General features: G+C 57.3%; 3 protein-coding genes across 13 annotated transcripts in view; all 3 read right to left on the reverse strand.

Moving 5' to 3' along the window:
- Positions 1–14: 14 nt before the first annotated feature.
- Positions 15–10,072, reverse strand: CRYBB2 (crystallin beta B2). Of its 7 annotated transcripts, none has more exons than XM_080559278.1 (6): positions 7,137–7,716; positions 6,961–7,035; positions 6,334–6,452; positions 5,677–5,851; positions 5,161–5,303; positions 15–5,074 (listed from the first exon to the last, which is right to left on the reverse strand). In XM_080559278.1, exons 2-6 carry the CDS (start codon positions 7,012–7,014, stop codon positions 4,906–4,908), a joined length of 660 nt encoding a protein of 219 aa, XP_080415404.1. In that variant the 5' UTR covers positions 7,015–7,035; positions 7,137–7,716; the 3' UTR covers positions 15–4,905. The 7 variants fall into 7 exon arrangements, with proteins under 7 accessions (XP_080415404.1, XP_080415399.1, XP_080415401.1 ...); XM_080559275.1 differs by lacking the exon at positions 7,137–7,716 and adding an exon at positions 7,725–10,072 and having other exon boundaries at positions 16–5,074; XM_080559277.1 differs by having other exon boundaries at positions 16–5,074; positions 6,961–7,055.
- A 119-nt stretch (positions 10,073–10,191) lies between these two features.
- On the reverse strand, positions 10,192–17,367 carry CRYBB3 (crystallin beta B3). 2 transcript variants are annotated; one of them, XM_080559280.1, is made up of 6 exons: positions 13,556–17,367; positions 12,713–12,792; positions 11,196–11,314; positions 10,956–11,088; positions 10,733–10,875; positions 10,192–10,485 (listed from the first exon to the last, which is right to left on the reverse strand). In XM_080559280.1, the coding sequence occupies exons 2-6, from the start codon at positions 12,785–12,787 to the stop codon at positions 10,320–10,322; spliced, it is 636 nt and encodes a 211-aa protein (XP_080415406.1). In that variant the 5' UTR covers positions 12,788–12,792; positions 13,556–17,367; the 3' UTR covers positions 10,192–10,319. The 2 variants fall into 2 exon arrangements, with proteins under 2 accessions (XP_080415406.1, XP_080415407.1); XM_080559281.1 differs by having other exon boundaries at positions 12,713–12,866.
- Positions 17,368–17,532: 165 nt separating this feature from the next.
- The window catches only part of KIAA1671, a 72,735-nt gene continuing 68,001 nt past the window's right edge, over positions 17,533–22,266 (reverse strand). For all 4 annotated transcript variants that reach the window (XM_080559243.1, XM_080559240.1, XM_080559242.1 and 1 more), the window contains exons 10-13: positions 21,352–21,479; positions 20,851–20,984; positions 20,597–20,680; positions 17,533–20,060 (exon numbers count right to left, since the gene is read on the reverse strand). In XM_080559243.1, the coding sequence (XP_080415369.1) occupies positions 20,602–20,680; positions 20,851–20,984; positions 21,352–21,479 (341 nt within the window). In that variant the 3' untranslated portion in view covers positions 17,533–20,060; positions 20,597–20,601. The remainder of the gene's footprint in view (positions 20,061–20,596; positions 20,681–20,850; positions 20,985–21,351; positions 21,480–22,266) is intronic.

Consider the following 22,266-nt stretch of genomic DNA (forward strand, 5'->3'; position numbering starts at 1 on the left):
CCTTTGGCTTTTCAGGTCGCCGCTGACTTGGTCTTGTCCCGGGTGTTTCATAATCAAGCCTTGGGAGAGCCATGCTGAGAGACTGACTACAGAGCGCGGGGCAGGAGCTAAATCCTCACCGCTGTTATAATCCCCTGATACGTTTTAATCCCATTATGTCTCCATGTGGCTGTTTCCAATTCTGGCCTTTGAAGAAGTGATGTTTCTTAATTAGCATTTCAGCTGGACGGGACTTTTATTTGCTGGAGGAAGCCTAGGAAGCTGTAAAGCTTTCATTTCTCCCTTTTATCTCCCTCTTTGCACTAACGCTGGGAATAAAGAGGAGCAGAACACAAGCAAACGAGCGCCCAGGGCTCTGCGCGAAAGCATCGACCGGCTCCGGTGCTGGGGGCACTGGGGGCTGGTCGGGGTGTGTGTGCCGGCCGGCTGCGGCCAGGGCAAGCAGCTGCCACTTGGCCCTGGGCATTTCCCTCACCAGAGCATGGGAAGAACCCGGGGGGCCGCCAGCCCACGGCCCTGCTGCAAACCCACATCCCCAGGAGGGCGGCGGGAGCCGGCGTCACCCCCGTGCACCCAGAGCCTCACCAGCAGGCAGGGAGGCTGGAGGAAAAACTGCAGGTGATTTCCTTCTTGCGCCAGCCGGGGCAGAGGCAGCACCTTCTTATCCCACACGCCAAAGCTGAGCGCTGAAAAATCACTAATCTGCCCTGAAAACCACAACGTTTCAATAATATATGCTGGGCTCCTTCATGTTTTCCCTTTCTTCCTTCAGCCTTTGTTATTTGTGGCTGGGGTTTGTGTGTGTGCATGCAAACATGAGGCTAGAGGCTCAATGTAATTTCAAGGGGAAAAAAAAATCAAAGCTAAGATCTCATGTAGTCATGTGGTTCCAGAAGCTGGAGAATTAAACAAAATAGTTATTAGAATTTTAAAAGGACAAAAATCTGTGAAACCCGCAGTACACCCCTGGAAGCTGGCAAGGCGCGCTGAATGCCCAAAGCATCCAGGCTGCAGACAAGATAGAATTCACCCCGCTATGATGGAGAACAAACATTTCATATTTCCAAGACTCTTGGTTTGTAGCCAATTATTTCCCTGCCCTTGGCACGTCTCCCAGCGCCTCAGCACAATGGGCACGGGGGGAGCCGCGCGCAGCCGCCGCCGCGGAAGACAATAGGAAGGCGAACGAAAGGCAGTGCCGGCACGCTGGCGGTTCCACGTTGCTCTTCGTTGCACTTGCTTCCTCCCCAACAGGCAGCCCATCCTGCCTCAGATGAGATCCCGCACGAATGCACATCTCGGGGACAGACAATGGCTGATGCTCGAGTGGGAAAGGAAAAGAAAACAGGGAACAAGCGGGGGGACGGGTGCCCCCTGTGCGGGCGCAGCCTGGGTCGCTTTGGTGCACCAGGCTCTGCTCCGTCTTTGCGGGGTTTGGGGTGGTGGGGCCACTGCCTCCCCACAGCACCACTGCAGAGAAGGCCCCAAAACACCAAACGTGCCTCAGCAACCACCGGAGCCGGAGGAAATGTCCGTCTGATGGAGAGGGAGCCAGCTCCCGGGGCTGGCAGTGGGCTTGCAGTCCCCCATACTATTTGCCTGGTGAAAAAGAAAAAAAAAAAAAAAACATAAGAATTAGTTTGACAGCCTGGAGAACAGCTTTAGCTCCAGTCTATTGGCATGGCAGCAAAACCACCCACTAGCAGGGAGAGCCGTGGGACCGCTGAAATATCACCAGCCAGCGCCGCTGACAAGCGCCTGTTGTTCTCCGGCGGCCGCCGCGCGGGCGGGCAGCGGGCGAGGAGCGGGCGCAGGGGACACCGCCCGCGGCAGGGGATGCAGGCACCCCCTCACCGGGGTGGGACGGGGGCGACCTCGTAAAAGGGGGCTTTTTGATAAAGTTCAGTTAAAATAAAAGAAAGCTGCGATGCCGCAGTCCTGCCCGGCACATCCAGCGCTGGCAGCGGCACGGGGTGCGAAGTGTCTGCCATCCGTGCGCCCAGGCCCCGTCTCCCTCGCGGTGACTCGTGCTGCTCTGGAGGAGACATTTCGGAGAGATGCTCAGCTCGGCGGTGGGGTTTCCCATGGTGGCAAGCCCACCAGGAGCCGAGGGAGCCTGTCGCAAAGACAAATCGCCCTCAGCCTTCAAAGGCAGCACGCGCTCCCCACCTCAGCCAGGCTTCAAGCGCCGATCGGCGGCTCCTGCTCCTTGGTCTCCTGCTGAGCCACGCAGCCTCCAGCCCCGCGGTTCTGCTCCCCCCCGGGGCCTTGCATTTCTACGGTTACACCAGCAGGAACAGAGGAAGGAGCAGGGGGAGGAAGCATCCCGGGGGAAGACGGGGCCGGACGGCACAGCCCACACGGCCTCCTCCCACCCCGTGTTCCGCGCGCTGGATCCAAATTTCTGGGAAAGCTGCAAGCAGCTGAAAAGCAAGCCTCGGGCGAGGGGGACGAGCGACCTGCCAGCGGCGTGCCCCAGTGCCTGGCCCCATGAAGCTGCCCGGCTGCTGGCCCCATGGGGATCGGGGGACGTGGTGCTCCACTCCCTGCACAGCCCCTCTCCCACCAGGCCAGGGCGCGATGGGATGCGACGTTTTTCGGCAAGCACAGGTGACGGGGCTGGGGTTACCGACGAGCAACGGTGAGTCAGAACAGGAGCAACTGCAAAATAACAGAACCACTTGCTCAGCGCGTTACACTCAGCCAGGAAAACACACCTCCTCCTACGTGAGCCCCCGCGGGAACCGCCAGCTCCGGTGTGCTGCTGCAGCTCTGCAGCAAGCGGGGTGCTGCCCACCCCAAAGGAGCAAAGCGCCCGGCCGGGGGGCCTGGTCCTGCTCGCACCCTGGCTGCTCCGTTTCCTCCCACCTCTGGCTCAGGCCACAAAACCTCGGGGCCAGGCCCCAGAGGGGACAAATCCCCGTGCCATTGGCACCTGGGGCAGCCCGGTGGCTCCTGACACCCCGGGGTGCTCGGACCCATCTCCCCACCCGGCTGGGCCAGGGGAGGGCAATGCTCACCATGCGCAGCGGTCCGGGGTGCAGCCTGGGGTGGGCTGCGTGAAGCTGCTGTTTCTACCGCGGGGGGCATGAGAGCGGGGGCCAGTGGAAAACCCGACCTCAGCGGAGCCAAATCGTGTCTGAGTCACCCCAGGGCGCCCACCGGAGCGCAGCCAGCTGCCAGCGAGGGAAATTCCCTTGACAAGTCAAGGGTGAACCTCCTCTGAGCTCATTCACATTTTCCCCTTCTGCTTTTGTCGCTTCTCCCCCGAGACCCCCTGCCCCTCCTCGTGCCCGTCCCAAGGCCCCTTGCAGCGGCTGCTGCGAACCCGGGGACAGCAACCGCGGGTCCCCGCGCGCCCCCCGCCTCTCGCGGTGCCACTTCCCCCCCAGGCGCTGCGGTTTGCCACTGACAGCTCAAACCCAAATGCCAAGACGAGGCAGCCTTCCCCCAGCAGCAGCAGACAGGCGGGTGTCACTACTCTCATTAAAACCCCATTTTTTCACAGCTTGTCTTGGGCAGAAATGTTCAGGTCTGGGATCGTTTGGGATTTTTCCCTCGGAGGAAGAGGCACAGATTTTCACAGGAAGCCGGCTCCATTGAGCCGACGCGGCGAAGCGCTGCCAAGGCACGACTCGCAGAAGGGCTGACATTTCAGAGCAACATTTGGCGAATGATTAATTCAGAATATCGCCCCGCTGAGCTGGGCTTTGCCAAAACCGGTGATGGATGCCGGGCACAGTCACTCGGAGCAAGAGGCTCTGCAGCACAGAGGATTCGCGGGGCTAAAAACCACCTGTGGGGGCCCTCGTGCGTGGGAGCTGATGGGGGGGATACGGACAGGGGGAGCGTGTATCCGGATCTCCCTGCAGTTCCTGGTTTGGCTGGCGTCTATCCCAGAGTACCCCAGCCAACAAGCCCAGCAGCTTTCTGCTCTCCAGGTGCATGGCAAAGGGGTGCGGCAGAAGTTGGGGTGGGGACAGCCAGGGTGCCCCCATCCCGCCACCAAACCCCACTGGTGCCCACCTTCGGGTGACACGCCAGCCCTGCGTGGGCGCACCGCGACACAGCGCTGCCCCGCACGGCCGCACCGACCCGCAGCGGCTGCCGCCGGCCGCGTCCTGCAGGGAGGGACCGGGGCAGCAGCAGGCTCAGCACCAGCCCCACAAAGCCCCCCCAGAGCTGTGCTGCAGCCCCCAGGCTCGCTCACGGCACAGCCAGGAGCAGAACGGGCTTTCCTCTGCTGGAGCCATCACTTGACAGATTCATTTGCTCAACTTAGAGTGCAAATAATTAAAGCATTATTTAGCGATATTAATGCTAAATTAAAGCATTGTTGCTGGGTGAAGCAGTTATTAAGCAATGCTGTTAAGCACTGACAGTGCTTAATAATTGCTTTATTAAGCTCTGAGGTGTCTGTCCCGACACCAGGGCCCTCTGGGGACACCTTTGCTGCCTGCAGCGGGATGTGGGGCTGCAGAGGAGCCGCGCACCCCCCTCCGTACCCCCCGCAGGCGCAGCGGCCGGACCCCCGGTGCACAGGCTGTGGGGGCACGGACATCTCCAGCCCTGCTGCCAAAACCCACTGCACAGCCCCCTCTCAGTGGGGCAGTTTTGGGGTCTACCGGTGCTGGCAGCGACCACCACGACGCCGCTGGTGAGGGGCACTTGGGTGCGGGACAGCAATGACCCCCCCCCCGCCCCCGTTGGGTGCCGGAGGTCGGGATGGGCTGCGCCCTGCCGGGAAGGAAGGGGCCACACCGGGGACTTTGAAACTCCAAGCTTTATTCGGTTGCTTTGGCAGTGGCGTGGCTCACACGGGGGGAGGCGGGAGGCGAGGCCGTGGGGGCAGCGGCGGGCGAGGGGAGCTTGCTGGGCTCCCTGCTCCCGGCGGGGCCGGGGGCTCTAGTTGGAGGGGTGGTAGGCGCCGCGCTGGTGCCACTGCATGTCCCGGATGCGCCTGACCGACTGGATCTGGGGGTGCTGGGCGCCGAACTCTGAGCTGTCTTTGTAGTCCCCCTTCTCAAACAGGTACTGGTAGCCCCTGTAGCCGGGGTACTGGTAGCCCACCCACCTGCAAGGCAAGCATGGGGGGGGGGGGTCACGGCTGTCCATGGGGCGAGGAGGGAGCATCGCCCGGTCCCACGGCCCCATACTCACGTGCCGCTCTGCACCCGCACGGACGAGACCTTCTCCTGGTAGCCGTGCGCGTGGAAGCTGGGCACATCGTCGTCGATGATTTCGATCTTCTTGCCGGTGAAGCTGGGGTTCTCGTACAGCACGATCTTGTGCTCCTGGCTGTCCTGCAGCGGGAGCGAGCGGAGACGTGGGGTCAGCACCCGCTGGTCCTGGGGCTGGGCGGGGGGCAAAGCCCCGGGGGCTGCGGGGAAACCGAGGCAAGGGAGCAGCACCGCGCGCCGTGCCTCCCCCTGATGCCAGGGCCGCTCTGTGTCCCCCCAGCTCAGAGACCCAGCACCCTCCGTGGGCACTCCCGGACTTACCAGCAGACGTCCTGCGCTCCTGTGCCACCGGTCCCCATCCCCGTGCTCCCACCGACCCCCCCGGGGGCTCCCCTGGGGCCCCGGCGAGCTGGGGCAGGGTGCACGGCAGGGGTGCTCCTCTGCCCGCGGGGCTGGGGGCCCGGGGGAAGGCGGGGGAAGAGTTGTGGCTGCAGACCTTGGTCTGGCGGGTGGGTAGTGGCTGTCTGGGTGCTCTCACCACTTTGATGGGTCTCAGGGAGGTGATGCTGTCGCTTCTCCGGCTGTTGGTCCAGGAGTCCCAGCGGGGGTACTCCCCCTTCTCAAACACAAACTGCTCTCCCTTGCAGCTGGCCTGCTCGTAGCCCACCCAGCTGCGAGAGAGCAGAGGACGAGCTTCAGGCAGGGCGTCCCTCCCTTCCCAGAGCAGGGCTGCTCCGGCGCGGTGGCCGCCCGTCCCCTCTCCGAGAGCACACGTGGGGAGAAAGGCGGCAGCACCAAGCGACGGGCACCCTCCGTGCCTGTCCCTGCTCTGGCAAGGAAGGCGGCCAAAGGGTGGGCGATGCCACCATCAGTGCCCAAGCCCCCCCAGCTCCTCTCCCACAGAGCAGAGGGTGGCAGCACTGCGGGATTCACCCCAGGTACAGGAAATCCTGGAGGCCACTCGCTGCCCTCCCCAGCACCGCGACACAGCCCCAGGTGGGCCGGGCTGGCTGCTGGGACTCAGCACCGTGGGGACCCCAAAATCTCGCGCCCAGACCCCGCAGCACCAGCTGTGGGAAACCCACGGGGTGCCAGCAGTGGGGGGGGGCTCCCCAGGACCCTCCCTCCTGGGGTCCCCCCCGCCGAGACGTACGGTCCGGAGTGCACGAGGATGGAGCCCACTTTGTCCACGCCGGCGTCCTTCAGGTTGGGGCAGGCGCCGCTGAGCTCATGGCAGCGGCCCTGGAAGTTCTCCTGCTCGAAGATGGCAATCTGCAGGAGAGCGGGGCCGTGAGCAGGGCACAGCCCACACCCTGCGCTGCCCCCCGAAACTTCCCTCGCTTCTACAGACCGCGAGCACCGTCCCAGCATCTCCCACCCGTGCCTCGCAGCACGCTGGTGCCTCTCGCAGAGGGATCCCTGCACTGACGCCACGCCGAGCAGCCCCGGCTCTCCCCTGGGCATCGCGGCACGGCGGGGACACAGACCCCGCAGGGCCCACAACCACAGCGGGCACATCCGTGCAGCCCCATGAGCCGAGCGCCACCAGCTCAGCGCGGATTTCACGGCTCAGTGGGGCGGAGGGAGGCAAACGTGTTGTGTCTGCTCCGTGGCTGGGGACTGGGAGCCGATCCCTTCCCACCGGGCCCCCGGGGGCCTGCAGCAGCAGAGGGGGCCCAGGGGGCACAAGCAGAGGTGTCCCTGCGGGCAGGGGGAGAGGAGATTTGGGCGCTCGGTGAGGCTGAGCCCCGGCCCCGCTGCGGGGCGGCCGCGCACTGACCTTGGAGCTGGCTGGCTGCTGCTTGGAGGCTGGCATCTGGTGTTCGGAAGCCATCCTCAGCCGGGCCGTCTGCTTCTGCGGGAGGAAAGCTCAGGCTGAGGGTACACCTGGCACTGTGCTCACGGCCCCGGGCCCGTGCCCCACGCCCGCACCCCGTTCCCGCTGCTGAACCGCACCGGGGGGCACGGCGAACAGAGCAGCGCAGCCCCAGGCTCCTGCACGTCTCCCCAGGTGCTGCAGCAGCCCCAGGCCCCAGCCTGGCTTCGCCTGCGATGGGGCTGAGGAGGGGCAGAGCCTGGAGCGAGGGCACGCGTGAGCCTGGGGTGGTCCCAGGACGCTCACAGAGCATCCCGGCTGCTACTTGCGCGGCTTTTCCCTCGGTTCCTACTCAGCGAGCTACAGCCGAGGCTTCCCCGTCCCTTGTGGGGTCAGGAAAAAGGCAGCAGGGCACCCGCTGGCAGCCCCACCATGTGTGTGTGCGCGTGGCGGTGTACATGCGTGTGTAAATGTGTGCGTACGTGTGTGCGCACGGTGCCCACTGCAGAGCCCCGGCCCCCTCGCCCCCCGCACAGCCGCCCCGAGAAGGACTCGCGTTCCCCCAGAGCGTGGGATCGGGTTTGGCTTCCCCACAAACCAGAGCCTGGTCTGGCACAGAACAGCCCCGCGGCTCCGAGCTGCACGCAGGTGGGAGCAGCTCTGCGGCAGGCCAGGGTGGAAACAAAAAAAAACAAAAAACTGCGAGGACAAAAACAGAGAGCTCTTACCAGTTGTACCAGTACCCGCTTGAGCCGGTGAAGGGCTGGGACCGAGAGGGGCAATTTATACTGCGCCGCAGGAGAACGGTGCCCGAGCTATTTACAGAATAGTTAGAGCATGATTCAAAGCGGGAATGCAGGATTAAACCCAATGAAAACCGGGGTCAGCTGACGCGCCCCGGCCATTGTCTCCCCAAACCCCAAGTCGCGGAGTTATTTCATTAGCTTTCACATTCGAGTCGCCCGCTTTGTTGGGTTTGCTGGCAAGGAGATTTGGAGTTTGCCTGCATCAGCCGAATGCATGCCAAGACCCAGCCCGGCCCTTGCAAACAAAGCCCCCGCCGGCCCTGCTTCAGGAGTTTTGGAGCCAGGGACTTTATCCCTCCAACCAGCTGACACGCTGCCCCGGCGCTGGAAGCACCGAAAACTGCTGAGGTTGGCTCTTTCCTTGCGCGATAAAACTGCCCGGAGCTTTCAAACAGCCCCTAAACACCTGGGTCTGCCCGTCTGCGCCTCCCCAGCCAGGGAAAGCTCCCGGCACAGCGGAGGGGGCCCTGAGGGGTCCCTGGGCACGGGGACACAATGGGAGGGAACAACAGGGGAGCAGGGCAGCCCCGGGACCCTGGGGGCACAGCACCAGTGCCAGCTGGTGCCAGGTATCGGGGTCCCCTTCCATTAGCCCCCTGCCCTTTTTGGGCCCCCCATGCAGTGGCTGAGCCCCGCCGTCCCACCAGCACGTGGGGACAAAGCCAAGGCCGGCAACGGGGGCTGGCAGCCTGGGACATGGCCCGGCCACAGCAGGGCATGCCCCTGCTGGGGGTCCCCGCTGCTGTGCAGCGCCCACAGCCACCCCCGGAGGAGGGGGACCTTCCCTTGTCACCCCAGCAAGTGTCACACAGCACCAGAGGGGCCCGGACCTGCTCCCTTCCGCACACGGCATGTCCTGGGGGGGCCTGCAGCGGCTGCGCAGCCAGCCCCAGCAAAGTGCTGCAGCCCCCCCAGTGGCATCCCCGGCTGCTCCTCCTGGCCCAGGATCCGGGGGTGACTGCAGGGCTCCTCCACCGGGTGACTCCCACCAGAGCCTGCCCCGATGCACGCGCAGCCCGAGGGCAGCATCGCGCAGGGGTCAGTCCCCGCAGCCTGCAGCCACCGCGGGCGCTCGGGGAGCCCCAGCCACGCACCGCCGGGCCACACGGAGCTGCGGACGCTGCAGGTGACCGTGCAGCTCTGCAAGAAGTCGCTTCACACAACAGCCTGGTTTTGGCAGGTCTGGTTTGTGACCGAGTGCCCACCACAGCCGCCAGCCCTGCTGCAGGACCCTGCTCCATCCCCGGTGCCTGGGGGCTGCGCAGCCTCGTGTCTCCCCCCAGCTCGGCGGCTGGTTCATGGGCCCCAGGGCCCAGCACAGGGCACGCACAGCCCCACGGCTGCCCCCTTGCGTGTCCCATCCAAGCTTGGAGGGAGCTTGGGCAGCCTTGTGCCCACCTCCTGTCTCTGCCAGTGGCCCCAGAAGGTGCCCGTCTCTCAGCCCCGTCCGGGGAGCTCACAGCACCCACCACCGGTGGGACACAGGCCCAGGGACAAAGGTCAGGGCACGGCTCCCACCCCATCCCCAAATGCCAGGGTTTGGGCAGGGACTGCCCCAAGGCTCTGCCCCACTGCCTGGCCCAGCCCGTGGCAGCCCCATCCCAGCCAACTGGGACCAGTATGGGAGGAAGCTGGGGGTGCCCCTGGTGCTCTCTGGCAGGGCCCTGCCGGTGCCTGGCTGGCACTGGGGCCACGTGTGCCCCCACGGCTGAGGCTGCTCGAGGCTGTGCCGTGCCCGACTCCCTGCCGGCACCCCAGGGGCTGTGCTGGCTCCACGTGTGAAATGCTGCAAGTGGTGGGTGCGAGGTGCTGGAGCAGCCTCAGGCTGGGTTAGGGACTGCGCAGGGTGCCGGGCTCAGCCCTGCCTGCAGGACAAGCCACCCTCGGGGGCGTGCGGGGCCCGGCCCTATCCAGGGACAGGCGCTCTCATCCCCCGGGACCCCCAGACACCGCCGTGCCCCTTGTGTTGGAGGTGAACCTGCAGCCAGAGGCAGCGGGGAAGGAGCCTTTGCCCCGTGCCCAAAGCACACAAGCAGCGCTCCCACGGCCCAGGCAGATGTTTTGAGAAGGGGAAAAACAAAATCCCAGCAACTGCCCTTGGCAAGCCCCAGAGGACGGGCTCGGGGGCGCTGCAGCTGCCCCTGGCTCAGGGCCGGCTCTGCGCTGCCCTGCACACCCCGCACCCCCAGCCGCGGCACCGGGGGCTGTTGGTTTTGGAAGGCTTCAGCCTTTACGCAACGCCGAGCGCTCGCACTTTGCACGCTCCTGCTTTGTGCACGGAGGCTGGGCAGTGCCGTGGCCCCGTCCTCGCCCCGCTGCAGCAGAGGGCTCAAAACTCTGCACACCCCCCCCCCGCCGCCAGCCCCCACCAGGCAGGCTCCCAGCAGCCTCCAGCTCAGAGCTTTATTGAGGTTTTTGCACAAAAAGAAACACCAAGGTCACAGCGCTGGCTGCAGCACACGTCAGCCTGCCCCCGGCGTGCCAAGCGGTGCTGGGGGTGCGGGGCTGGGGGTCCCCTCAGCTGTTCTCGAAGCAGCCCCGCTGGTGCCACTGCTGGTCCCGCACGCGGCGCACGGACTGGATCAGGGGCTGGTTGGCGTCCCACTCGTTCCAGTGCCGGTACTCGCCCTTCTCGAAGACGTGCTGGCGGCCCCGGTACCCCGGGTACTCGTAGCCCACCCACCTGCAGGACACGGGGCAGCACTCAGCGGCACCGTGGGGCGGGGAAGGAGCCCCCGCGCCCCAGCTCCGCTGTTTCTGCAGAGCCCCAGGCCAGGGCCAGGAGCCATCACTCAGCCCCAGGGATGCTGCCCCAGTCCCCAGACTGGGGAAAGACGGTGTGGTGGAGGGGGCCGCCCCGTCCCGCTGCAGAACGTGCGCTGAGCACCCCCACAGCCACCCGCGGGACCCCCCGGTGCCGCCGTCCTTACGTTCCGTTCAGGGCCCTGACGCTGGCCACGCGGTCCTGGAAGCCGTGGGCCCAGAGGCTGGGGACGTCGTCGTCCACAATCTCCATCTTCCGCCCGGTGTAGCCCACGTTCTCAAAGAGGTGGATCTTGTGGTCGGGGCTGTCCTGGGGGACACGCAGGTGAGGGGCTGCCCCAGGGACCCCCCCGCCCCAACCCCGCAGACCCCATCACCGCCCCTACTCACGATCTGGAGGGGGCGGATGGACATCAGCCTGTCGCTGTTGTGGCTGTTGGACCAGGAGTCCCAGCGCGGGTAGTCCCCCTTCTCCAGCACGAACTGCTCCCCGGCGAAGGCTTGTCGCTCGAAGCCCAGCCACCTGCGGGATGAGGGGGTCACGGCCACCCCTGCACGGGGACAGCGCCCCAGCGCGAGGTGGGGACCCCCGGCCTCGGGGCATGTCTGGCCTCCGCCCCCCCGACTTACGGGCCGGACTCCACCTGGATGGAGCCAACCTTCTCCAGCTCCTTCTCAGCCACGTTGGGGAGCTCCTCCGTCAGCTCGCACCTCCTGCCCTGGAAGTTCTCCAGCTCGTAGATGGTGACCTGGGGGGGGGGGCAGAGATGGCAGCAGCCGGGGAGGGACACATCCTGCACCGCTGCAGGACCACACACCCCTGGCAAATGAGTGCACAGCAAAGGCAAGCACTCAGGCAGCACCAGCCTTGCACGGAGGCGCTGCGGGGCTCAGCACCACGTCCCCTTGCCGGGGGACACTGCGCAGGGCCATTGCTCCTCTCTGACAGCAGAGCCCACCACGTTCTCATGGGCTTGGCAGCCGGGTTCCAGCTGCAGGTGCTTGCTGTGTAAGCACAGGCTGGTGTTTCAGCCGTGCCGGGCTGGAGCCCAGCTCCCCGCCTCGAAGGCAGCCCCGCAGACGCAGAGGGTTTGTGCCCGCAGAGCTCCGGGGCCGCTCGGCTGCGGTTTCCTGCCCCAGGGCCGGGTTCGCAGCACATCGCTTCCTCCTCAGGCTCCCGCTGATCCTATCGCCTCCTGTGGCCTGCTCCGGCCCTGGGAACCAGCTCATTTTTTGGTATTTTTCATCTCAAGTCCCAATGGGGCCATGGCTGGAAACCCCTGGGCCTAGGATTGGGCGTTGTTGGGGCAGCAAAGGATGGGGATGACACCCGTGGTCCTTGGGAACTCCTTCCAGCCCAAACCAGAAGGCAGCACAAGCTCCTGGTACCTCTCTGCCGCCTGGCAGCCGAGAGCCCCGTGTGCAGGATCCGCTCCCATCCCAGCTTCCCATGGCCAGCAGCGGCTGAGCCTTCGTCCCACGCTGGGGAAGGGCCGCAGCCCCCACAGAGCTCACAACTCATTTACCTCTTTCCCAATCACCAAGCAATTAATTCTGATGGCCGTCGCACCGCACCTCTGCCCGTACAGAGGGGCAGACGACAGCTTCCCGAGCGGTTTCTCAGGCCGCCCCTCGAGCTGCAGGGCTCGGTGGGGCACAGCCCGGCCCTGCCAACCTGCCGCGCCGGTGCGGATGCTGGACCGCAGCTTCTCACAGACCCAGCCCAGCCTTCCGCTAACCCATGGGCGTGAGAACCGCGACCAGAAAAAACACACGGGGAAGGAACGCCGCTGCGCGCACCGCCGGCCGAGACAGAGTGCTCCATCTCCTGGAGCGAAGCGCTGCGCAGCCGCTCGCGCTGCAGACCGCCAGGCAGAATCACTTGGAAGCCACAAATGCACGAGGAGGCATCTCCTCCTGCAGGCAGCCCTAAGTCACCGGGGGCAGAGCTGCCGGCAGCCCTGACACGCGCGCGGACACGTTTGTCCCAGCGGTGACATTGCCACCCTGCTGCATTATGAGGCTGCTTGCTTCGCCAGCCCGCACCGCGGCGCTTTGGCACGGGCGAGCCTTCGGCACGCGCTGCGCTGCACGGTGAGCGGCAGCACCCAGCAGAGCCCGCCCGCGATCGGTTGCCACCCCCGTACCTTGTAGTTGCCACCGTACTCGCCAGCGCCCTCCCCAGTCGCCATCTGCTCGGGGGAACTCTGCTGCTCAGTCATCGTGCCTGGAAAACCGAATCGTAGGAGGTCAACGCGGCACCGCCTTCATGCGAGATGCGAGTCGTTGAACCAGAAAGTGCTTAATAAAGAGGAGGAAGAGCAGGTAACAAAAATTAACACAGTCTGTGCTGAGCGGGGCAGCTGCAGGCTCTGGCACTTCACGGGGATGCCCAGGGCAGAAGCACTCGTGCATTTGCCATCCTCTCCCCCCTGCACCCTCACCCGGTGCTGCTGCACGGGGCCAGGGCAGCCTGGGCTGGCCCCGGCCACAATCCAGGGGTCTGGGGATCCTGCTCCCACCCTGGGAAGCCTCCCCAGGTGCTCATCGAGCTCGTGTCTAAAAGCCTGGCCTGTTTCCAGCAGGGATTTGCCTGCTCTCAGCTTCCAGCAGCCGACGGCCTCCCCCACCACCCCAGCAGGCTGAGCAGCCCCTGGGGTAGGAGATGCCCCCAGCCCATGTGGGGCTGCGCCAGCCCACGGGACGGCAGCGAGACCACCTCCGAGCTCCTGCAGCATCTGCCAGCGGCACCTGGGTCCTATCTGAATGGAAACCCCAGCACCCTTCCTCCTGCCATGCTAACGCAAGGGGTCTTCGAGACGTTAATAGAAGAGGAGTAAAAGACACAGAGCTCAACGCGTGTCCTTATAGTTAACGGCAGCCCTGCAGCATCACTTCTTGCCCAGCGCTAGCAAAACACTCGCTACGACACACTCGGAGGCGCCGGTGCCTCCCTAAAGCCCCGTCCGGTCCCAAGAGCAGGTCGCTACCTCTCCCGGCGAGCTCCCGCGCTGGTGGCGGGCGGCAGCGGCGCTATTTATGTGCTGCGGCTGAACAGGGCAGCACTTTGCTCGGACGCTGATGCAGCAGCCGCGTCCGCCCGATTCCGTCCGTGAGATTTCATCTCAATAGCGTGGGCCCGCGGCGCACCATGGAAGCGTTGTTCAGATTTCTCCCGGCTGCCCCTTACAAACGTGCCGCCCGATCTGCAGCAGATTAACGTCGAAATTCGCATCAGCACGTTCCCGCTGCTCCTTGCCAGGTTCTCTGGAAAACTCTCCCATCAGCAGTAAAGGGGAGGGTTTAGCCTAGAAACAGGCACAGCGCAAAGCCAAAAAAAAAAAAAATAATTGCAAAACATTTGCAGCTTGTTTGGGCTCGAGCACAGCAGGGCTGTGCTGGTGCCCCGATGCAGGCTCTGACCCGTCAGCAACAGCACCTCCACCACGTCCCCTCTCCCTCTCTGCGCCCCGCTGAGCCTCCTGCCCCGGAGCTCGAGGAGGTGAACGGGGCTCTGGGGCCCTCTTACGTGGATGGATTCACCTGCACAGGCAAAGCACGATCAGAGGGGGGAAAAAACGGGCAGCCCTTTTGTAATGTGCCAAGCTGAGGAGCCTGCGTTGCTGGAAGCAGGCCCGACTCCCCGTTCTCCAGGCTTTGTTCCACCTCCAGCAGCACCGAAGCACTGGAGACCACTGAGAGCTGGTGGCCGCGGGGTGCCCTGCCCCAGGGCTCGCTGAGATCCAGGTGGAATCCCAGTGCTGTGGTTACCGCCACCTGGCAGGGTTTTCCACCTGCTTTCAGTGGGCCCTGTCTTGAAACGAAGAGCTAGACACGAAGCATTTAATGAAATTGCCAAGAAGCTACAGCCCTGCTTGGCCAGACCGGTCAGCCTGAAGGCTGTCCGGCTGTCCCAGGGCTGGACCGCCGTCCCTCTGCGGCCTTGCCCAGGTGGGAACGCCCCAAGACGAGCACTTTGCTGCAATCCCTGCGTCGCGCCCACACAGTTGAGATGTTTATGGAAACCCCCTCATGCCCACCCCGTCCCAGGGCCCCCCGGGAGCACAGAGCTGCAGCGCCGCGCTCAGCCTCCCGCAGACACCGCAGCCGCTGCCACCCCTCGCTGCGCTGCTGCTGGGGGCCGGGGTACCTTCCCCCCTGGGAACTTTGCCCCCCCTGGCCAGAGGCAGCCCCCTGGGGCCGGGGGCTCCCGGGAGCGGGGCTGAGGCAGGGTCAGCGCCCCGGGGAGGCAGAGCGCCACGGGGCACAGCTGGCAGCACGGCTCTGCACAAGCCTCGGGTCTCACTGCCCGGCTGACGTTTTGCACCTACAGCCACTGGCACGGACAGCAGTTTATAGCAGGTCAGTTTTATCATTATTTTTTTTTTCCACATTTTTTTCTTTGAATGCAAAACCTCTTGTCTGTGAAAAATAAACCCACTTCCATACAGAAGGAAGACTCAAAGGAGAGAGTGGAAGGTATTGATTTGTCTCTTTTACCAAACGTAACTGTTTCAGCAGGCGACAAACATGCAGCTCTCCTTAGCAGTCCACTCCTTACCAGCGTCCCCACGCACACCGAGCTCTGCAGCGCCCACGACTCTCCTTACCCAGACTCCTGGAGCTTGCACCTTGGTAAGGCAGTTGCAAAAGGGACAGAAGGGACACGGGATCTCAGTGAGTTTTTTTCCTAACAGAACTGTTTCCTTTTGCTGTCAGTCTCTTAAGTGCCTTTGAGAAATCCTTACAGTGTACTGTTAGAAAATACTAGTTGTACCATACAATATACAACAGACAGAATATCTTTTATTACTTAGGAAATTATGTTGTACAAAATATTTTTTATAGCACAATATATTTACTGTGTGACCCTTATTTACATATTCTATAAGGCTACATGGAACATAGAAACATTTTTATCTGTATAATAGCTCCTTTAAAAACAGGCTCGATACTGTCTTCACATTTAATATAGAAAGAGAAAATCCATAAACCATTAGACCTCGCCTCTCCTCCTCTTCCAAATCCCATCAGTCAAGTCAGAAGTTATTGCAGGTGGCATTTTTGAGAATATTTGGAGCTGAGAGGATGTCTGCCAGGGAGGGAGATGTGCCGACCCCCAGGAGCCATCTCCAGCCTGCCCCACAAGGACGCCCACCACGCACGTCCCCGCTCGCACCAGCACGAGGCAGACCCAGGCTGGACCGGAGGCTCCCGGACTCGGTGGTCCCAGGGAAGAAGCCTCCGAGCACCAGATCCCCAAATCCACGCTAAAGCTCCGTGGAGCCTTGTTTCTGCCACAAAAGCCCCGTCCTCCCTAAAAGGCCACCCCCCTCTTTTCCCATCACCCGCGTGAGGATTCACGTTCGCTTTTCCTTCACAGCACGTACTTGAGCAGACGCAGGGCGCAGAGCAGGACGTGGGCGCGGACACGTCTCACACAGCCCATCTTCCACACACCCCATCTTCCCGTGAAACGAGCTGCCCCCGGAGAAAGGGGCATTTTACTGTCCGAGTTCGATATCTGCATTAAATCATCCGCAAACTCTTCACCCCACCGCATGCACGGAGCACACACACTACCTTCCCCAAAATACCACGTTCAGTGGACCTGACATCCTGGCTCTCCTCCCACCGATTCACTCTGACTGCATTTCGGGTAGCACAGAAGCAGAACCTATTTGGGCTGGGATCGCAGCACTCCTGGGCACGCAGTCCGGAGGCTCAGATAAAAGTGTGCCAAAGACACTCTTGCTTTCTACAAGCAGTAGAAAGGGCAACAGTACGGTAGGAGCAGCCACAGATGCTTTCTAGAGTAAGGAGTAGAGAGAGAAGTTCCTTTTACTGGGGTACAGATTTCAAAAGCATTGTATTTGTAACTATTTGCCTTCGAACAGCCCTGACCCCACTAAGGTATTTTGGTATACCAGGTCTCCGTGTAACACTTAGACATCAAACCGTGGCCTCAGTTAGCACCTAAGACAGGAGGCATTATTTCAGGATTTTTTCACAAATATTAAAGTTATAAACGGATGCTGCTGCTCCAGATGAAATGGCTGATTAGCAGTTTGCACGTATAAACTTTACACGTAGCCCATTTAACAGTTTGTCAATGGTAGCTACAAGTAGCAGAGTAAAGCAAACTTCTGTGCAAGCAACCAGAAGGGAGCCTTAATTCCTATAGAGCCACATTACAGAAAGGTTTCAGACTTCAAAGGCTGAGGAGCTGAGAGATTGCACCTTTCTCTGCAGGAAGTAAAACCAAAGCAGCAAAACTCTGAACAGCTAAGTACTCAAATTAAAACTACGCCGACTTCTAAAATGTGACTTTTCAAACAGAAAAGTGAAAAAGAAAAAATCCACAACTGGAATTTCCAACAAAAAGGAACAGAAAGGCTGTGAAAATCCCAAAGTGATGATTAAAATGAAGGAAGTGTTTCTGTTACTAGTAAGAACAAACTGCAATCAGAAAAGAAGTATTTCTGAATTCCACAAACCACGTGCTTTCATTTTTTAAAGTGATGCACACGCTACTGACGCAGCTCTTTAAGGAAGCAGAAAAAAACCTACCAGCTGCAAAGGAAGGGACGAGGGCACTGCCGGAATTCCACTGGGAGTGCCGGGCTCTCCATCGTGTTTATTGGTACTCAGACACTCGGGACAAGAGCTGACACCCGCTCCAAGGCAGGTTCCTCTAATTAATGAAAAAGCATACCTGAACAAGAGCTCGTCCCACTTCATATGAACAGCAAACACAGTACGTGGCAGAAAGTACAAGTGCAAGAAATTCAACAAGCATTATTTAGAATTAAAATAAAGTGTATAACGCGTATTATAGCATGTTCTAACATTTAAGAAGTAGTAACATGTTCATAGATCTTTTATTACACAGTGAGAACCCGAAGAGAATAAAGTAGATATTTGATTTTTATACAACATAAAGAAACGATAAATCAGAAAAAAACACTTTCCCATTCAACATTCTAAAGATGCTTTTTAATTAGACATTTAAGCATTAAACATTTCTCAGTAGTAGGTTAAACTACTAAATACAGTAAGTTTCAGTGCATTGTCCAAGCAGATGTGGAAATGCATACACATTCAAAGGGCTTTGTGGACACCTAGCATTAATCCCCTCAGTTTCCTCATACACAGAGCAAATACTGCAGTTAAAGAATTTCTGGCCTTCGTTTATCAGACCAACAAACAGTAAATCCTCCAACTACTGGTAATGCAACACTGCCAGCTTGCTGAATTCTACACTTAAGCCTGTGTAAATATTCTTGTAAGCAGGGGAAATTTACCTGATTTCTAGATACTTTTTAAAGTAAGCCCCACTTCACCTGCATACCAAGAGGAAAGCGATCGTTCTTCTCTTCTCTCACACACCAAACGCTGCTGCTCAGAGCTGTGATGTGCCTGCGTCACACAGGACAGAACTGGTGACACACCTTGAATGCTGCCTTGAAAAAATCCCAAAAGACACGTGTGCAAAGCTCATCTTAAAGATTTGCCTTTCCAGGGAAGGGAAGAAAATATGTGCAACTTTTTAAAATTTAGCTACGAGTAGCTCTTTCGCAGTCTGGTTGACTGCACTCAAATGGAAGTCTGTCTCCCATGGTCCAGGGCTAAAAGCTACATGGAATGAAACACTGGGCAGAAACCTCGGGGGGCAATTTCTTAGCTGGTAGCAGAAGAGGATGTAAAATTGCAACGGTGGCAACAGCTCTGATATGAAATAGGGCAAAGCAGCAAGAATTTTTTTTTTTTTTTTTTTTTTACGTAAGAGAATCATCCTTATTTCATCTCCATGAAGTACAGGGAGCTGCGACTGAAACCAAATCTGGGAGAGAGATGTGCATATGGGACTCGCCTCTTGACACACTGCTGTTATTTCCTACGAGCAGACTGGGACTAAAAATCACCTCATCTGCGTCTCCTCCGTGAGAAGAATTGGCACATGGTTTTGGCAGCTACAGGCTCGATAGACAGCAGACCAGGCATGCCACTCTGGCTAGCAGATGCAGCGTTGTGGCAACCCCACGCGAATACAGCTTTCTGAAAAGCTGATCATAAGGAAAAGGACAAAGAGTTCAAGTGCTGGTGCTTTATCTGTAGTAGTTAGAGGACCCGCCGGCAGGGCTGAGGAAGCAGGGAGCGGCTGCAGGAGGGCCCGGAGGGGAGCGGAGAGGAGCAGAGCAGAGCAGAGCAGAGCTCGCTTCTTGGCTCACCGCTCCCCGCTGCGTCGTGAGGAACACTGACACGACAGAATAACCTCCCTTCCAGGGCTACATTTTTACAGCTTTACTGAAAAGAGCACTTATTTGGGGAAAGGATAAAGTGTGTCTTAAATGGAAATCTCGGTTGATATTCCAGAATCTGTATTCAAAGATGTTAACATATTTGAGATATTAGTGATACTCATAACACTCGTGTTATGCATGAGACTACCTATACGGCTATTAGGACATCAGTCTTATCAAAAGAAGAAAAGTAAATCTGAGAAACTGAAGATCACATTTAGGTTATCCCACAAAATCAGCATAAAAATAAAAACTTAAAACTGGTATTTACAGGTTAACGAATAAAAATATGAAGTGGGACTATCCAAACTGCTATTAAAGTGACATTCAACAATTAACTGGAACCCTGATATGAGTAGAACATCCTCCCTCTTCCCTTCCTTTTTGTTATAAAAAACAGTATTTACATTTTATATATATATATATATTTTTAAAGAGAACTGGTTGACATTATTGCTTGATCCTTTTAGGAAAGACATTCCAATGAAGCAATTATTCCACATGCTGACAAAACACAGAATATACCACTTCAAGAGTGACAAAAATTAACAATTTGTTCATCTAAAAATTATATCGATCTGCTAGATCAGCAGATCACATGTAAATATAAGCCAATCAAAAATACATTTTACAAAAAATAATCAAGTCTCCTTTTTCAGTATGGCAGTAAACATAATTTGTTCTTTCACTCTCACCTTTCACAAATTTCATTCTAAATAGGAGCTTACTATATTTTCACAAAAGAAGATAAATCTGATTAAAATTGTTATTTTCATAAACAAACACAAAGCCCAGCCTTACACCTAACACATCTACCAAAAGTCATACTTTTGAGTTGCTGAACATATAGGTAGAAATGGAGTCTCTGTTCAACAATGAGGGGGACTTCTCCAGTGCACAGCACTCCTAGATCAAATGTTACAATCTTCCAAGACTTTCTGAAGTGCTAACTATGAACCACAGGTTCTTCTTCCAGGTAGGTGACTAAAGTGACCATCCTTCCATACCTGAAAAGATACAGCTTTGTATTTGACTATGAATATTAAGCAGCTTTCTCCACAAAACAGGAAGGCACCATGCACATAGCAGTTGAGGCAGGAAGCAAACAGCAGCAACATGACGTGAATTTTAAGTTCAGATGAGTTAAGGCTTCTGTTAAACTTCTTTATCTTCTTCTAGTTAGAATCACTATCTGCAAAGAAAGACAGACACAAACTACTGAAGTAACTGTGTGAGACGGTCAAGAAAGCAGTCAGACGCCTCTCAGTATCTGCAAGAGGAAAGCCCCAACAAATGCATATTGCATCTTGGTCTTGTCCCATTTGACACACTGGATGTCCAAGAACTGTCCAGAATGCTGCTGGAACAGCATACTCCAAAGATTTCAAAACGTGTACAGGCCTCACTTATTCAATGACAGGCTCGTTCTTGTTTGATGGAAGCACTGTGAAATGGCAGCACAAACGGACTGAGGGCTGTTAAAATAAAATTGCCTGCAGAGAATCAGTGAAAATGAATCACCTGCGCATTAACCTTCTAGGAAAACTGCTCTGCCTCAGCACAGATTTACTTTACATTCCTGGATGCACATTTCATACTAAGAGTCTGCTTTAATATTTATGCTTACAGAGTTGTCACAGTGACACATTAAGGAAACATTTTCCACTTTTCTTTTAATCACTGCATGCTTTCATTTAGCAAAGACCCTCTTTCCGTGTCAGCAGGTACCTTTTTCAAACCTGATTCTCATAATGGCTCTGTCTCTTCTTTGATTTCAGCTCCTTCAGCCACTGAGGAGATTTTTCTTCTGACCTAAAATATACAAAAACACTCTCCTTACTCTTTCATTATGAAAACTCATCCCAGAAACAAAACAAAAAAAAAGAAATACACGATTTTCTCTAAGGCCTCAGGAAGCCTGCTTGCATTATTTCTCTGCCACCACAGCATTAGCATCTTTCTGGCTCATGGAAGTCTCTCACCTGTCCTCCTTCTCTACACTGGAGGGCAGTATTCTGCTACCAGGAGTTCCAAGCTGTGATTTAGGGGATTTGAACGGCTGAGCGGAACCTAGTTCACCAGGACTCTCTGACTCGTGTCTTTTCCGCAGTTGGGCCTAAAAAATAAGAATAAAGAATTAGGGTTCTTTTCTTAAGGCAGCAGACTCTCTTTGCAATGCAAAACAAATCACTCAGACTTATAAGAACAAAAAAATCCATGTCTGAAATCAGTGAAGGGATTCCTTATAAATCTACATCGTTTTGAATACACGTTTACTATTGCAAAGCTGTTTATTTTTCCAAGTCACTTAAAATTTCTACCCAACAGTTAAAGAGAAAGAAAGTGCAAAAGTGAGAAAGATATCACACACACACCCCAAGCTGCACGGTCATCTTCAGCAACATCCTAGTGCTATTCTTAGAGAGCATCTGCAGCTACTGGAACAGTTTAAATCTGATCTGACGTGTTCTGCCTTTGCTCACCTTGAGAACAGAGTGGTCCATTCCTGGAAATATGGGAAGTCTCTGAGCGGGTACAGAAGACAATCTCCCAGCACGCTGTGTCTTTTCTTCCTCATCAGAATCTTCCTGTTGCATAGTTTTCTTCTCTTCTAATCAATTGTGTAAAAAAAAAAAATCAGGGAAAAAATTAGTCAGCAAGCTTTTCATCTATATCTTGTTCTAGACCTCTGCCTCTATTCAAAAACTTATTAAGAGTAATATTAATGCACCCCAGAAATGGGTTCAGCACTCCAATAGAGATCAATGCAACAAACACACTAAATACTCAGCAATAGAAAGGTTTCTTGCTGGCAGACACGAGGGAGCAGAAGAAGGTACTCCTAAGTTAACGAATGTTGCTGCTTCTGAACATCTCAGTTGATCACAGAATATGAGATTAACTTAGACTGGAAGAGACAGCTGAAAGTTATCCATCCTACCCCCTGCCCAAAGCAGGGCTTTGATACAAAGCAACTGAGAAGCCCAGTCTGCATGCAGCAGACAAACATGCAGTGGTACCGTTGCCTTTACATGTACCGGGCCCTGTAGTTGATGATTATATTCCAGCTTCCTGTGCAGCATATCTTACCAAGGTAAGTCTTCAAAATATTTTAGGTCTGTTAGATCTGCACCAAAGCAACCCGCACATGCCTAACAGCATTTCCATTGATTAGGAGGCTACAGGAGAGATCAGTTTGATCACACGTTCCTCCATATATTCATAGGCTTTAAGGTAAAGCAGAAGTGGCAGGTCACAAAACACAAAACTGACTTCTTTTTTAATAGGACCCCACAGTTACAAAAACATCACCAGCCTCTCAAAAGAACAGGCCACAAAACACAAATTATTTCTTTGCTCACGGAAATATCAAAGAATATCTGCAGCATGTATCACCA

Source organism: Anser brachyrhynchus (assembly GCF_964034855.1).
Source record: "Anser brachyrhynchus genome assembly, chromosome: 17".
Classification (NCBI taxonomy): domain Eukaryota; kingdom Metazoa; phylum Chordata; class Aves; order Anseriformes; family Anatidae; genus Anser; species Anser brachyrhynchus.

Coding starts and splice junctions, on each gene's coding strand:
- CRYBB3 (XM_080559280.1), bottom strand. CDS start 12,787: ATGACTGAGCAGCAGAGTTCCCCCGAGCAGATGGCGACTGGGGAGGGC. Junction 11,315..12,712: donor AGTACGGTGGCAACTACAAG/GTACGGGGGTGG, acceptor CCCCCCCCCCAG/GTCACCATCTACGAGCTGGA. Junction 10,876..10,955: donor CCATCCGCCCCCTCCAGATC/GTGAGTAGGGGC, acceptor CGTGTCCCCCAG/GACAGCCCCGACCACAAGAT.
- CRYBB2 (XM_080559273.1), bottom strand. CDS start 6,698: ATGTGCCCGCTGTGGTTGTGGGCCCTGCGGGGTCTGTGTCCCCGCCGT. Junction 5,852..6,333: donor ATCCTCGTGCACTCCGGACC/GTACGTCTCGGC, acceptor GCTCTCTCGCAG/CTGGGTGGGCTACGAGCAGG. Junction 5,075..5,160: donor GTGCGGGTGCAGAGCGGCAC/GTGAGTATGGGG, acceptor CTTGCCTTGCAG/GTGGGTGGGCTACCAGTACC.